Source organism: Oncorhynchus mykiss, chromosome 18 (genome assembly GCF_057628025.1).
Source record: "Oncorhynchus mykiss isolate SJ-2025 chromosome 18, ASM5762802v1, whole genome shotgun sequence".
Classification (NCBI taxonomy): Eukaryota; Metazoa; Chordata; class Actinopteri; order Salmoniformes; family Salmonidae; genus Oncorhynchus; species Oncorhynchus mykiss.
The window spans coordinates 35,835,001-35,851,782 of NC_143039.1; the positions used below are offsets into that span (position 1 = coordinate 35,835,001).

General features: G+C 46.9%; 1 protein-coding gene across 1 annotated transcript in view; it reads right to left on the reverse strand.

Annotated features, from left to right (window-relative positions):
• LOC110495961 (neuropilin-2) overlaps positions 1-16,782 on the reverse strand; it is a 64,457-nt gene that overhangs the window by 39,536 nt on the left and 8,139 nt on the right. The window contains 3 exon segments of the mRNA XM_036952470.2: positions 1,319-1,549; positions 7,561-7,742; positions 15,600-15,777. Coding sequence (XP_036808365.2) covers positions 1,319-1,549; positions 7,561-7,742; positions 15,600-15,777 — 591 coding nt within the window.

Here is a 16,782-nt window from a genome sequence, read left to right on the forward strand (position 1 = left end):
GGCTGGGATTAAGACCCACTGTGGGGGCAGACTTTAGATTATACCCTGCTGTCACCCAATCTTCTCAAACTCACCCAATCCCACCCAGCTCCCCAGGATTACAGACACACACACAACGTTCCGGAAGATTCCCCAAATCAGTTTTCCATTCCTTTCCTTCAGATCTAAAGACTCTTCAGTGTTTCGACTAATGTGCTTGATGGGGTCGGGCTCAATTCCATTTCAATTCAGTCAATCAAGGAAGTCATTTGACGTTCTTCATTCAAGTAACGAAAAATCCCTTGCTGAAAAAAAACTATTCTTAAATTGGAATTTCAATGCATTTCAATGAATATTGTCTCTCTTCTCTGAGCCCAATGCTTTAGTTTTATTATGTATAGTTTTAGTCTGTAAATGTAATGTAATTCCCACATGGGTCAGGTAATACAAAAGTACACTGCTCCCAAGATGAATCTCTATTAAGCTTGTGTGATTGACCCAACCATTTAAACCACATTGAAAATGGGAGTAGTTTGGCCCTAAGCGAGGAGGTATTGAAGCTGTTGTATTGGGGCCGCCATTTCAAGTTTAAAATATTTGAGCAAGTGAGAGTCAAAATTCTCCTCTCTACTAACCGAACATCATCTTGCTCCCAGCCCCAGCGGTAGATACGAAGCTCTTTGATGACCGCTCTCCAGAGCTTTCTCCCACTAGTGTTCCCCTTCCCTTCCTTTCCCGATCTCTCCTGATACCACTAGCATGTAGCTATGGTGCATTATGTAACTCCGCCCACAGGCGCCTCACCGCCACGGCAACCGATACCCCTCGTGCACTGCACTCTCACTCTCGCTTCAGTGTGAAGTTTCCCCTAGGTACAGATCTAGGATTAGCTCCCCTTCCCCCAATCCTAACCTTAACTATTTGTGAGAAAAATGCAAAACTGACCCAAGAACAGCATCTAGGGGCAACTTCACCATACTCCCTATTCCCAAACAGAAAGAAAGTGCTGTGTGATAAGGGCAGATTGAAGCGAGGGGGAAGTGGGGCAAAGTAGGCGTGATGAAGGGGATGAATGGGAAACAGGTCATGGGAAAGTCCTGGGAGGTGTAGAATGGCTAATGCAGGAATGGGCTAGTTCCGGGATTGTTATTGAGACAAAGGCTGCAGGAAAAGCTTCATTGAGGTATTGTAGATGACGTGTGTGTGTATGTGTGTGTTTGTGTTCAAATACATGCAGGTACCTCATATGGTGTGTATGTGTGTGTGTGTGTGTATGAAAGTGTATGTGTTGAATGCGTGTGTAGACATGCGTGCGTGTATGTGTCTGGTAAGCACTCACCCTGGGGCAGCCCGTCCCACACGTCCAGCCAGTCGTACTTGCAGTCTCCCTCTCCTGACAGCAGGGGATCGTTCTCCAGGTCAAAGGTCAAGAAGGTCAGGGTCACGTCCATGTGGGGCGGAGTTATGATGATGTAAGAACATTCCAGGTTGTGGGGGTACTTGTCAGGGAAGCCGGGGGACTCGATCACTCCGGAAGGACTTGTGAAATTCCGGAAACAGAATTCCGATCCTATGGAGAACACAGACATGAGCAATTTACCACAGAAAAGCAATCATATTTTTTTACTAGTAGAGTATTTTTTTTGAAAGAAAATACATTTGTCACTGCAAGACAGCGATAATAGAATCCAGTTGCAGTTCATTGTGTAACACACATTCACATACACACGCATGCACGCACCCTCTCACACACACAGAGTGGCAGGCACCCTAGTGGTTAAGAGTGTTGGGCAAGTAACCCGAAAAGGTCGCTGGTTCCGAGCTGACTAGGTGAAAAATCTGTCAATGTGCCCTTGAACAAGGTACTTAACCCTAATTGCTTCAGGGTCGCCGTCAATAATGGCAGATCCCTGGCTATGACTCCACTCTCCGAGGGTGTCTCAGGAGGGGGTTGGGATATTAAAAATAAAAAAAACACATTTCCATTTCACACTTCACACTCGTACAGGTTACCCTTCTTCTACATGCAGCGAAACAGGACAAATATAAGCACCCCCATTTGACCTTTGACACACACATGCCTCATCATAAACCTCATAACCGTCACCACAACCCACAGCCCAGGAAGCTCTGCATTTACTCCCTTGCTTTAAAAAAAAGAAGAGAAAAGAAAAACACATGCCAAAACAAACGAGAGTAAGCTCGCTAAGCGGCCCGGCGTGTCGGCAGCTCATTAGCTATGCAGATTTATACGCCCTGGGCGGCTCACCTTGAGCTCTCCGACAGATGTGCCTCCCATATAAACTTCCCCCTGAGTTACTGAGTGTTTATGGACGTGCTCATTAATGATTTGTGATGTGCATGTCTCTCTCGCTCTCTCGTTTATTCGAAGCACGGATCATATATATACCTGCGCCTTACAATCCCCAAACTCTCTGTATTCCCACCTCTCACCCTCTCGCTCTGTCTCTCTCTCTCTCTCTCTTGTTATTCAAAACATTGCTGGGTCACACACGTATATGCATACTTACAACATGCAAGCTGTGAATACACAGACAAGCTCTACCAGCAGCACATAGCAATGATTCTGTGAGGGGCATGCAGAAAGAGCAGCAAAGAGCAAGAGGCAGGGAAAGGAATAGAATGGGATAAGCAACAGCAAACAGACAAATCCTAAAGCAAAGGTCGGATTTGACCTTGTGTGACCGTACTTCAACCACATCACAACAACCATCACCACGTGTAGTGTTTGAATGTTCTCACTATGTGTCTCCAAAGGCCTTTGTGTGTGTGTGTGTGTGTGTGTGTGTGTGTGTGTGTGTGTGTGTGTGTGTGTGTGTGTGTGTGTGTGTGTGTGTGCGTGCGTGCGTGCGTGCGTGCGTGCGTGTGTGCTTGCGCATGTGTGTTGTCCATCCGTGCATGTGTACATGTATGTGTGGGTGTGTGTGTCTCCTGTGCCTCCATTGGTCAGTCAGACCCTCTCGTTTAACGAGTAGAGACAAGGCCAGTGTGATGCCTGCCTTAACCTGTCACTATGCCGACACACTTTTATAGACCTCATGGTGATGGGGACTGCTGCCTTTCACCGCAGGAAGAGAGGACACGCACTCACAAACAACAAGTCCAGGAGAAGGCTTATTTAAATTTTTATGTTTTTTTACACAATTTCATGGTATCCAATTGGTAGTTACAGTCTTGTCTCATCGCCGCAACTCCCGTACGGACTCGGGATAGGCGAAGGTCGAGAGCCATGCGCCCTCCGAAACACAACCCAACCTAGCCGCACAGCTTCTTGACACAATGCACAACCAACCCAGAAGCCAGCCGCACCAATGTGTCAGAAGAAACACCGTACACCTGGCGACCTGGTCAGTGTGCACTGTGCCCGGTCCGCCACAGGTGTCAGGAGTGCGTGATGAGACAAGGACATCCCTGCCGGCCAAACCCTCCCTAACCCTGACAATTGGGCCTCCCGATCGCGGCCGGCTGCGACAGAGCCTAGACCACTGCGCCACCTGGGAGGCTACTACTGCTCATTGACTGCCCCTCACTGAATAGGGAATGCTGTGTGTGTGTTTGTGTAGAAGAACATGCGTGACACTATGAAAGTGTGCCAGTGTGTGTGATTGAATGAAAACGCATACTGCATTCTACATAGGTTTGTGGTTTATGATAGACAGGGTATGTGTTTGTGAATGCAAGTGTGCCTCAGTGTGTGTGTGTGTGTGTGTGTGTGTGTGGTAAGCCTCAGCATGTTGTGTGAGATACACTGGCCCTGTTATCCTCAATACTGGGTCAGGGTGCACTAGACTGTTACCCAGGCAGAAGAAAGAGGGCTTCAATCACACCATTGCATGTCTATACTAGTGTGTTACCACCCGTCTTGCACGCTCACATCGTCACATGCCAGATATGTGTGTGGCGTGTGTGTGAGAGATGGTGTGTATGCATGAGTACTCTCCCTTTTGTTAGTCCTTATTAGTTCAAGTATATGAACATTCCAAAAACAAGACCCTCACACACACGCACACACACACACACACACACACACACACACACACACACACACACACACACACACGTCTGGCACAGCAGCCACTCGCCTGGCTTGCACATTTCACCACGAGCAGCCATTTGGCAAGAGCTGTCTGCCGGCGGGGGGGTTGAGGAGGGGGGAGTGGGTGAGTTGCTGGGTAGAAACGCGTCGGCGCTTTCCGCTCGAGTGCCTGACGGAGTAGTCTCTGCCCATGTTGTGTCAGGGAATCCCCCCTCCCTCCCACGCTCCATTCCTTCATCCCACCCCCCCCCCCCATCCCTAGGAGGGATGCGCAGTCTGTTCATTCGCCCTCTTCCCCCTCCTCCTTTTTTCGTCTTCCTCTCCCTCTCCTCATGCACCTCATGCTGTGAGAGTTCACCTCCACATTTGCGCCCGTCTGTTGCACATTACAACCTATTTAACACTCTCTTCCTCTCGCTCTCCATCTTTCTCTCTTTCTCTGTCTCACAGCCTACTCTCGCCGGAGTCAACTTAAGGGTTTCACGGAAATACAATTGAGGCGTGTGTGTTGTTTGTGTGTGTCTGGAAGGGGGGGGCAAGAAAAGCTAAACAACATTGTGAGCGTACCACAGCTTGGCAAGTTAAGACACCGCAGTCTATTTACGCGTGCATGTATGCTCGCACGACCATTGGTTAGGAAGGGGTCACAGCCAGGTCAGTCACCCTGGTCAATCTAGGCGACATTCCACTACATTCCAAAGGTGACCTGGCAGACCGGGTTAGGGGGGAACGACCATGACCCCAAGGGGAATCGCAGAAAGATGAATCACGATTGGTTCTGCTAGTGCTAGAGGCCAGAGGAGGTCGCTTGGCGGGAAGTCTTCCCGTACTAGCCGTGGTAACAGCGTCACAGTAACAGAGTCACGTGACAGGGGGCGGAGTGGGGGGCTGGTTTGGTAAGAGGGGTTAGTACGCCAGTGTGTGTGAGGAAAGTAGGGCACAACCATAACGGGGGGAGGGAGGGCAGTGGGTGCACATTCACTACTGTGGGGTTATGGTGCGTGGGTGTGGGATGGGGGTGGGGTGGGTTTGGGTTGTTGTTTTGGGGCACACGTTCCCTCAGGGGGATGGGATGGGGGCTCAGGGAAAAAGGGATTTGGGAATACAGTTAAGGGTGAGAAGTCAAATATCTTATTGCTGTTTATTATCCCTGTATCCATTATCGGCACTGAACATAGGAAAGTGGGCACAGTATACACAAACACATATCCATGTCTGCACACACACACACACACACACACACACACACACACACACACACACACACACACACACACACACACCCTGCTTACTTAGCTACAACATACATCATTAACCCTGGGTGCTGATGGCAGTCTAGGAGAAGAGAAGAGATATACTGCAGGGTCATGTTCATTTGGCACCAAACGGAAGAAGACAGACTGAAACAGGAAGGGACTATTACCTGGACTTTCCCAATAAGAAACACTGATTTTAGTTTCAATTGCAAACTATTTTGAAACGTTTTCCATTGTGTGCCCTAATGAACACGACCCTGATCAGCAGCGAAAGTAGGACTGAAAAGGGTCAGGCTCTGGCTGAGGACAACCGCCAGCCGGACAGACACACCTCCAAGCTGTGTATTGACCTAAGATCATATCTCCACTAGTGACGCCCTCCTTCAAAACACATACGGACTAGAGCATGTACACACACGCGCGCGCACACACACTGCAAGTGCACACAAAGAAGACGAGAACACACATCCCTCATGCACAAACATCATTGTAAATAAACAACAGCTCTCCCACTGCGGGGTTGTGCCTGGCAGTCTCTAATCTTCTCCCAGAACTCGTAAACTACTGGGGTTTGCGGAACTATTTGGCCCGATGCTGACTTGTTAAAATAAACAACCGAGATGGGTGTAGGATGCAAAGGGAGAGAAGACTGCACTCCAAAACAGATGCTCTGCGTGTCGATCTCTCTCGCACAGAAACACATCTATACGCCTACATAGGCACAAACAGAATCGTCTAACGCCCAAGCACACTGTAACCACCCACGAACACATATCACACAGACATAAATATGCCCCTACACACGCATACCATTGTTTTTGCACCCCAAATGCATAGCAGGCTCTTGTTAAAACCATGGCAACAGCATACCCATCTATTCTGTTACAGAGTGAGTGTGTGTATGTGTGTATAATATTAGGCCTATCACATCATCATAGCATTGTGCTGGTGGCCTTGGTAACAGAGCTAAATGACAAAACTGGGCCACGTTCAAAACAGTTGTTTTTCAAATCACGTTTAAAAACGTTTTGAAACAGAGGAGGCACTACTACCTGAATCCCACCCAAACAAATCAATGTCAATGGGATCTTACAAGCAAAGCACAGCTCAGTACAGAGTGTATCAGTATAGCTCAGTACAGTGAATCAGCACACTACCGCAAGTGTACTGTATGTCAAGTACACTTCCTCTTATGCACTACCACCACCAGCACCGTCGTTAAACTCAAATCCCAACCCATCCTCACCCTCTCCCCCTCCCTCTCCCAGTAATCATCTCCCCACCGCCTGTAGCCCCTCTCAATCACCCTCGCCCATTCTGCCCCCTCCTCCTCACCCTTCCCTCCTCATCATCTCCCTATACAGCCTGTAACCTCTCTCCATCACCCCCCCCCCCCCCCCCCCCCCATTCCCCCCCTCTAGATGAAGCAGATCCCAGGCCAGTTAAAAGAGGCATTCCTGAGATGCTTTTCAGACAGGATGAAAAGAGTTCAGGCTTTTTTTCCCCTCTTTCCTGTAAAACCATGTTTATTTTCCTCCCTGCCTCTTTTGAAGTTAATTGGTCGGGGTGTGTGTGAGTTTGCGAGGTGAGTGAGTGTGTGTATGGGTGTGTGTGAGTTTGCGAGGTGAGTGAGTGTGTGTATGGGTGTGTGTGAGTTTGCGAGGTGAGTGAGTGTGTGTATGGGTGTGCGTGTGTGAGGTAGACTCCGCCACATGAAGGTGAAGGTCATCATAGGTCCTTCTGCCCAAGGCATCCATAGCAAGAACTCAGTCAACCATCCAACCGTTCCACAAGGCTAGTTGTGGCCACCCATTGGAGAGTTTGGCCATTGTGGTTTCAACCCAAAAATGTATTAGGATGAACTTAGATCACATTATATGGTTTGATGAAAGCCATGTTAGCGCCTCATGGGCAATATTGACCAATAGCAATCCACAGGTTTCTAAATACACATTTGTATTGAATAAATATAATGCTCGCAGGCAACAACTTGGCATCCATCTAAGATTGGCCAAAACCTCTCTACATATGTCTCCATCCCAACCTATCAGCAACCAGTCAAATATCAATGTCCCAATCACACAACCAATAACATCGCCCCCCCCCCCACGACCAACATCCAATCAAAACACCCCAATAAGAGCCATCAGGTAGAATTAGAGAATTCACTCACCTGTCTTAAAGATCATGAACCCCCCCCCACACACACAAATAAAAATCACAAAAAACGCCTCAATAACGAGGTGCCAGACATCATTTGATGATTACCTGTCTTGAAGATCTCGTAGCGGAGTGAGAAGCCAGCCCCCTGGTGGGCGTAGTCTGAGACAAACTTGATGTGCAGGGCGGTACCAGAAGAGATGATGGCTGGGGGGGCGATGTTACTGCAGTGTTTACCCAGCAGCTCAGCCGAGTCCGAACCACCATCACGGATCTCAATGAAATCATACCTGGGAATGAGACATAGAGAATTCCCTGAAAAATCCTTGAAATGTTTTTATGTGCGGCGTCCATATTAGGACAGCCTCGGGAATTGTTTCAATCTCAGCAGGAGTTGCCTTAGTCTCAGGAAGAGCTGTTTAATCAAAGCTAAGACTGTCCTAATATGGACATCTTACCTATGGATTTATTGAATAATGTATATTTTAAGGTGCTTCGAGAAGGATGTATTGATTTCAGTAGAATGCTTGAATGGATGAATCAAGCTTAAAACCAAGGACAAAGAGAAGAATAGAGAAGAACCGGCTTTGGGGCTCAATGTGATTGAACTCTAGTCCATATGACCTTTGACCTAAGACCTATTGACCTCCCTGAACTAACCCAAATTCTTAACTGTCATTTCAGAGACAGGAGAGAGGGGAAACTTGGAAAAATCCCACCTGCCGCTCCAAAATTAGCCAACTCAACAGAAACGAGTCACTGACACTTAAGAAGCTAGGAAAGGGGCATACCTGAGAATGCGTGTTCTTGCATGTGCGTGCGGGTGCCTGTGTGTTCTTCTACATAGAAGATCATAAGAAATCCCAGGACAAAGTGTCTATAATATTGTAATAAGCTCATAGTTGCGGTCACAAACTCCACACAGTTGTCACTGACTAGTTGGATATTCATTTCCCCAGTGAGCAAACAATTTCTGTACTTTTTTTTCCCAGATCTTTTTTTTTATCAGGTTTTTGCTTGGCAGACCTTATATCTCTATTGACATTAGTCAATCAAAAATCATGAATACAACTGTTCAAGTCAAATTGTTTATCAACTTGTAGCCCTGGTTGTCCTGTAAGGAAAAAGGGCAAACACTTCAACGTGAGGCTAAATATGAGTGCAGAGCAAACAGTGGACTTCCTGGGACGGATAATGAATACGCGTCCCCCCTCAACACTCCCCTGGATATGTGACGGAGCCGTCAAAACAAGAGCCGTTGAAACATTACAATGAAAGGCCTTCAGCGGCCTTCAGCACAGCACTGGATCACTGTTCTGTGTTGGACCCACGTGTGCAAGCACACACACACACACACACACACACACACACACACACACACACACACACACACACACACACACACACACACACAGACACGCAAACACAAAAGCACGCATGCACACACACACACAAATAATACAGCCTCATACACTGTCATTGAGCGCAGGAAAGTTTAGATTGACATAGACTCTGGAGATCAGTGACCGTTAATGGTTGTTCTGGGAGCCTCACAGGGTGTGCACATATTTGTTACAGCCAAGCACTAAACACTCAACAAGGGCTTGATGATTTTGTTGATGAGTTGAGTGAAGTGTGTTTGTGCTGGGCTGGAACAAAAACCTGCACAGGCCCAGGATCAAACTACACTAATGTGAGGGCCTTGATCCAATTCACACACATTCCTATCGAATGCTACATCACGGTGGCTATTAAAAGAGGATTACTCCAGAGCTCCCTTGGTTAAGCTTAGAAAACTAGAAATCCATGAGTGTGTGTGTGTGTGTGTACAAAGTATGTGTGTTTTTTGGCTGTAACTGACACATGCTTAAGACAAATACACACACACACACACACACACACACACACACACACACACACACACACACACACACACTACAGTGTGTACGTAAAAGATAAAAGGCCTGAGAAGGAACTGAGAGCCTAATTAGGTTTTAATTGATTCGGGAGTGGGCTCTCTCGCCTGTCGTGGATTAGAAGCGATGACTGAGTGTTTCTCAGATGTGATTATTGACCTGAGCTCTCCGTCTCCCCAGGCCCTGATGAATACATGTATGAAGGCTGGCCGAGTGGCAGAACGGAGTCTCTCACACACACACACATCCACATGTGCGCAGACAGACAGGCAGGCAGGCAGGCAAGCAGGCAGGCAGGCAGGCAGACAGACAGACAGACAGACAGACACTCGTCCCACTCAAGTCCATTAGAGTTCACCTTGCATTTTTCGGACTCCTTCCCTCCCCCCTTCTCCCTCACTATGTGACTGGGGTCTTTATGGGTTATGGAGTCCTGCTTGTTGGGACCCATGATGGTTTCCACCAGCCCTCCATAGAGGCCAGAAGAAACCCATAAGGGGTGAGAGGTGGAAACTTAAGGAAGTCCTTCGGGGCTGTTGTTCAGCACCAGTCCAGGCATGCCTTCTCTCCTCTACTTCTTCCCCCTCATCCTCCTCTCATCCTCTCAACTGCTAACAGATCCTGCTAATTACCTTCCACACCTTCCTTGTTTTTCTGGGACTTCCGTCCACCTCTGTGCATTCCCTACAGGCGCCAGGCCAGGGACAATCCCCTCAGACAGACAGCCTCGCCTGGGAGTGTGTGTGTATGCGCGGGTGTGCGTGCTTGCCTGTGTGTCCGCTTGCATGTGAGTGTGTCTGGGAGAGGGAGACACACACAACCACTCTGAAAACACCATGGTATAACTAGGGTGAGAACCATTTCGCCTAAACCTTTGCCCCAGACTGTCAATCTCACCACTGAGAACAGTCTAGTTCACTTCCACCACTCTGTGGGATGAGTGTTGCACTTGACAACAACAAAAAATGCAAATATCTGTTCCTAGAACAGTGGCATGGCAGGTGTAATCTACACTCACAACTGAACTGTGTAGTTTATATTGACAAAATGCCATTTTGAGTGGTATACAAAAGAAAACGGCTATGAATTTGTGTGACTGTTGCTTCCATTACGGACCATATATATATATTTGTTGCCACCATTCACTCTTAATCTAAAGTGCTCAACAACCACAGCTATATACGGCGCTGGTGGTCAACAACAGGGCTGAGGCCCAGACACTAAAAGGAAGTAAGGCTTCTTAGTCTCCCTAGCATAGAGCCACCTCATGCACCTCATGTACGCCTAATAAGGCATAAGTGCCTCTGAAATATTAAGTAGACGCTGGGAGAGAAATCCCAACAGATTCCCCCGGCTGCCGTCTTCAATCTGGCCTTAGAGCAAATAGCACTCAGAGCGGCCATCTCCGAGCCGTTTGCTTACAGTAGCTTTACAGTTACAGATAACTGGGGTTTGCGTCCCAAAAGGCACCCCTATTCCTTATATAGTGCACTTATTTTGACCAGGGCCCATAGGTCGTGCACTATTTAGGGAATTAGGGTGCCGTTTGGGACACAGGCGGGGGCTAAACCGCTAACAGCTAACCACAAAGTGTCTATATAGGCCTATAGGCTACGGCCCAAGGCTTTTTAAAGGGGCATCGCCATCGATCCCGCCAGTCTGGTTGGTGTGAGTATCTACTGCTGGGATGCCCTGTATGACCTCCTTACGCCTGTATTAAAAAAAATATTTTTCTCTCTGTCTGTCTGTGTCTGTCTGTCTTTCTCCCTCTCTCTGAGCATGAGAGAGTGTCTATGTATTTAAAGACTATGGTCAATTGGAGTGATCGGTTGGTTGACTATTAGCGGCTATTGGTGTGGTCAAGTACACTGGACCTTAATGTGACCGTAACTCAGTGACCATGACTTGTGACTCTGGGCAGATCAGACCTGTGCAATGACCTCAGTAACCCCCCCCCCCCCAAGTCTATGGCCCATCAATTCCTCATTACAAGCGGAAAACAGCCATTGATCTGATTCCAACAGCTCCCATCTCCCCCCAGGGAGTGTAGCAGACACACAGGATGATATCACACTCACACGTTGAACCTCTCTATTGCTACGCCTCAATGGCACTTCCCCAGTGATGAAGCTAAGTGCACGTCCTAAATGGCACCCTATTCCTTATTGGGCCTGGTCAAAAGTAGTGCACTAAATATGGAATCGTGTGCCATTTGGGATGCAAACCGAGGCACATTAGTATGGGGTGCCGTTTGTAAAGTTAAATGATCAATTCTAAGGAAGAACATGACTGCAGGCTGATAGAACTGTACGGATATCAAAGCTCTACTAAATCGTCACCTCCAGTTGACAATGTGGGGCCCACAATAAAAATGACCTCATAAAAAAAACTGCATAAAAACAAAATTGATCTTTGCGAAGGTGTGTCAGCTTTTATGGTGTGTGTGTGTGTGTGTGTGTGTGTGTGTGTGTGTGTGTGTGTGTGTGTGTCGCGAACATCCTTCAATTAGTTTAATCCCACTGTGCAAAATAAAGTACTTCCACACCAGGGCAGAGAGAGAGAGAAAGAAAGAGAGAGAGAGAGAGAGAGATGAAGAGAAATAAATAGAGATAGAGAGAGAGAAAGAAAGAAAGAGAGATAGAGAGAAATATATATATAGAGAGATAGAGAGAGAGAAAGATAGAGAGAGAAAGATAGAGATATAGAAAGAAGGAAAGAGGGATAGAGAGAGAGAGAAAGATAGAGAGAGAGAGAGAAAGAGAGATAGACAGAGAGCGAGAGAGAGAAAGAAAGAAAGAGAGAGAAAGAGAGAGAGACAGAGAGAGAGAGAGAGAGAGAAAGAAAGAAAGAGGGATAGAGAGAGAAAGAAAGAGGGATAGAGAGAGAGAAAGAGAGAGAGAGAAAGAAAGAGAGAGAGAGAGAAAGAGAGAGAGAGAGAGCGAGAGAGAGAAAGAGAGAGAGAGAAAGAAAGAGAGAGAGAGAGAAAGAGAGAGAGAGAGAGAGAGAGAGAGAGAGAGAAAGAAAGAAAGAAAGAAAGAGAGAGAGAGAGAGAGAGCTACGGAGAAAGTGGGATGCACCTCCTGCACTCCATATCGGTATCATCCCTTCAGCCCTGGTTCCAGCCAATGGCAGATTGCATTAGAGATATAGGCTTGATATTTCATCTCAGCCTTTATTGCATTTATTCCACATCAATCTACTCTGGGCTTGGAGGTAAAAGCCATTTGGCACTCTGCCGGACTCTGCCTGAAATGAAATTCTGAATTAAAGTGCCACCTCAGATATGTGAAGTCTGCATAACACTGGGTATTTTATTGCTGCAGCAGTGATGATCTGTGCGGTTGAAGCTACCAGAGCCTTTGACTCTTTGAACCCCGGGAAAGTGCTGGTTGGCCGGAAGAGGGATTAATTCTTCAGTATGGTGTGGGTTATAAAGTAAGGCTGACCTTAGGTGGGCCAACCGAACACTTTCCTTGAGTTCACATGCTCAGGGTCTCAGAGTAATTTACTCTCAGGAGAGACCATGGCACTGACATAATGTTTATGAGATGATGAGACATACAAAAGACATGGCTTACATAGAACTGTAATTGTCCATAGATTAAAGCCCTTTACAACTCTCGCAACTATGTCACATATTTACAATAAACACAGTCAATTTGTAATATTGACATTATAAAGTATATACAGTATATTCAGATAGCATTTAAATAATACCCTGACCGTGTCTCCTCCCCCTCCAGAGGTTTATTCACTAAGAGCAAAACGGGCTGAAATGAGGAGGGACAAACTTGAACTCGTTTCAAAATGTTTTTCCGTTGCCCAAAAATTGTTACTGTTTGCTACGGTGTGCACTAATGAATACAGTCCAGCATTACCACTCCCTCACCTCAAACCAGAAGAGAAAAACTCCAAGTCTCCCTCCTGTCTCCCCAGTCAGACATACTGCTATGCCTAATCACTCAGGAAGGAGGAAACAACACACAGCTGCACCAGAAACACTAACTGGAAGCTATTTGAACCCAGTCTAAAGCACTCTGTGGGAGATGGGGGGGGGGGGGGGGCATGTCGGGCTGCACTTTGGCTTTCTCCACTTTGTTTCGTTGCTGTTTTGGCCATGAGGGCCAAGGAACACATCTTCAACAAACTAAATCTGTGTGTGTCCCAAATGGCACCCTATTCCCTATACAGTACAGTGTTCTCTGGTCAAAACACCATCCAGGGAATAGGGTGCCATTTGGGACACATCCTACATTAAAAAGGCTATAGCAGCATTAGTGAGAAAAGGGAGTTATAGGTTGGTCTTTATGAATAAATAACATTGCTGATATGTCTCTCTTTTCTAATGGGGCTGTAAAGTATGGGCCTTTTTCTCTGAGGGGAGAGGATGCAGAATGGATAGTGGTTGCCATGGGTTTCCCTGCCGATTACACACACTCTCCCAAACATGTGTGCATGTGCAGGTATACACGCAAAAATAAGGACATACACACACATACAGAGAAGCACGCACACGCATGAAGAAACACACACCCACACGCACGGGCACCCACACGAACATACAGAGGCATGTGCACCCACCCACAGCGTTTACAAAAAGCACCCACACACATCTGAGTGGAAGTGAGAGAGGGCAAAGCTTGAGATCACACAGTCCCCTCAGGCTAATACAAAAACAATCCACAAAAAAGTAGAGCATTTCTGAGGAGGCTTTTCAATTCTCTCTCTCTATCTCTCTGAAATACTGATTAACGACAGTGAGCACATTCATTGTATCCGTCTATCACAGAACTACACATGCTATCTATGACTAGGGGGATTTTAATGGGGATTTACGTTACACAAGACCAGATAGAGACATCAAATTCAACAACCACCCGAGCCACATAGAATTGGGAGTTATGGGCCTCCCGAGAGGCGCAGTGGTCTAAGGCACTGCATCGCAGTGCTAGCTGTGCCACTAGAGATTCTGGGTTCGAGTCCAGGCTCTGTCGCAACCGACCTCAACCGGGAGACCAATGGGACGGCGCACAATTGGCCCAGCATCGTCTGGGTTAGGGGAGGGTATGGCCGGCAGGGATGTCCTTGTCCCATCGCACACTAGCGACTCCTGTGGCGGACCGGGCACAGTGCGCGCTGACATGGTCGCCAGGTGTACGGTGTTTCCTCCGACACATTGGTGAGGCTGGCTTCCGGGTTAAGTGGGCATTGTGTCAAGAAGCAGTGCGGCTTGGTTGGGTTGTGTTTTCGTGGTATCCAACTACCAATTATATACCACGAAATTGGGGAGAGAAAAAAGGGGTACAAAAAAAATAAATAGAAAAAAATAAATGGGAGTTATAGATCTCATTCTCATTGAATGCAAGTCTAAGAAGTAGTAGATCTGTTCTATGTGCGGCATTTCTATGCTTCCAGTTCTTACGTTTCGTTTTAACGTGTTTAACTTTCAGTTTTGTACACCAGCTTCAAACAGCTGAAAATATTGCTTATGGAACATATATTTCACAGCGATTTAGATAGTAGAATGATTCTCTACACTATACTTGCTTGTTTTGTCACATAAACTGAAATTAGGTGAACTATTCGAATTTTTGCAACCAGGAAATGACAGAGAAATGTCTTCATAGTGCAGCTTTAAGAGAGCAGTAGGAGAAAGGGTTAAAGCCAGGCCAGAGCATGATGACTGACTGATATGAGGTCAGAGAGACAATAGAGGCATATGATTCATATTATACATCTCTATGAAAGAGGAAACTGACCAAGCTGGTTCCCATCTAGCCTGTAATCGCTCCACTGAACTCCCTCTCTCACTTCACCACATCACCCCTGTCTTTCTTTCAACCATTCTCTCCATTCTTTCATCCACATTCCTTTTCTCCTCCACCCGATCAACCTCATCCTCCTCTCTATTATCAATCAATTATATTCGTTCATCCCCACTCAATATTCAAGTATTCAACCCTGACAGTCTTGGCCCTTTCTTACCTACTGTAATGGCCAACACTGTAACTATGGCTAACTATGAACTCTCTGTTACATATGTATAACCAGTCAGAGGCAGATCTGAAGTTAAAACCATCTCCGGTCAATCTCCCTCCTTCTCTCCCTCCCTCTCTCCTTCTCTCCCTCCCTCTACCATTTCTTCGAGCCTAAGTATATCCAAAAGGCCTCCCTCTCTCCCTTTCCCCCCCCAATCACCCCTCTCCGCCTTCTCTCCCTCCTCTCTCTCACCTGCAGTCCAGTCTCTCCAGTTCAAAGTGGGGGTTGAAGTTGAGGACGATGCGCTGGGAGGGCTCCGGGGCCGTGATGACCCACTGGCAATTCTGGTGGGGCGGGTACTCCAGAGGGTAGCCCGGGGACGTGATGTAACCTGCGTCGCTGGCATCCAGGGTGCCCCCACACACCTCCCCTGAGAGAGAGAAAGAGAGGGAGAGAGAGAGAGATAGAGAGACATATGGTCAATACACAGACTCAAAACATCTACGAATACAAACCTTGCGATTATTGATTTGAGAATTTGTCTTCTTATTCCACAGTGATGTGATTTGTGATGTAGTGACGCACGATTTGTAATAATATCTGTGTCAGAGATACGTAGTGTTCACATGAATTCTACTATAGCAACAAAATAAGACAACCACGCACACGTCTCCCCCATGCAGACAAACTAACCCCACACCATGGCTCTAATCTCTCCTCTGGGAGCATTCTCTAAATGTAATTGTTGTTCTGGCAAGGCAATCTGCAAACATTAGAACACATTCCCTGATCCTATCGGCTCTCTCCCAGGAACAATAGCCTGCCAATAGCATCGCTCGTCTGGCCCAGACAGGAAGTGACAGTAGACCCCCTGTCTAGGGGTACAAGGGTTCACCCCGAATCTGTAATGAGAAGCCAGAGAAACAAAGCCTTTATTTTCGCCGTACCCCCACGCCTCATTCGCCATTCCCTATCTCACACAAACACGCAAAGCACACACAAACACATCGGGAGACAATACAGTGAGGTCCCTCATCAGTCATTTTACTGCAGTATATGATTTTCCGGTCATTATTATTCTAAATGGAAGGCGAGATGAGGAAGACAAAAAATGTCTCTCCACAATGTTCACCATGACAACGATGCTAGGGGTGGTTAACTCTTTCCTTGCTGACAGAGGCTGCGTTCCGATTCTTTACCCTTCTCCTGAAGTGATGCATTCATTTACTCTCCCTCATGCTTATGGTGCAAGCATGGCTGGAGGGAGTTTCCACCATTATCCCAACACCAGTTCATTCCTTTTAAATCCACGAGGGGGAGTGTACAAGTGAACAAATCGGGAGAAGGGTAGAGAATCGGAACACATTTTTTATTTAACCTTTATTTAACTAGGCATATCAGTTAAGAACAAATTCTTATTCACAAAGACGGCCTA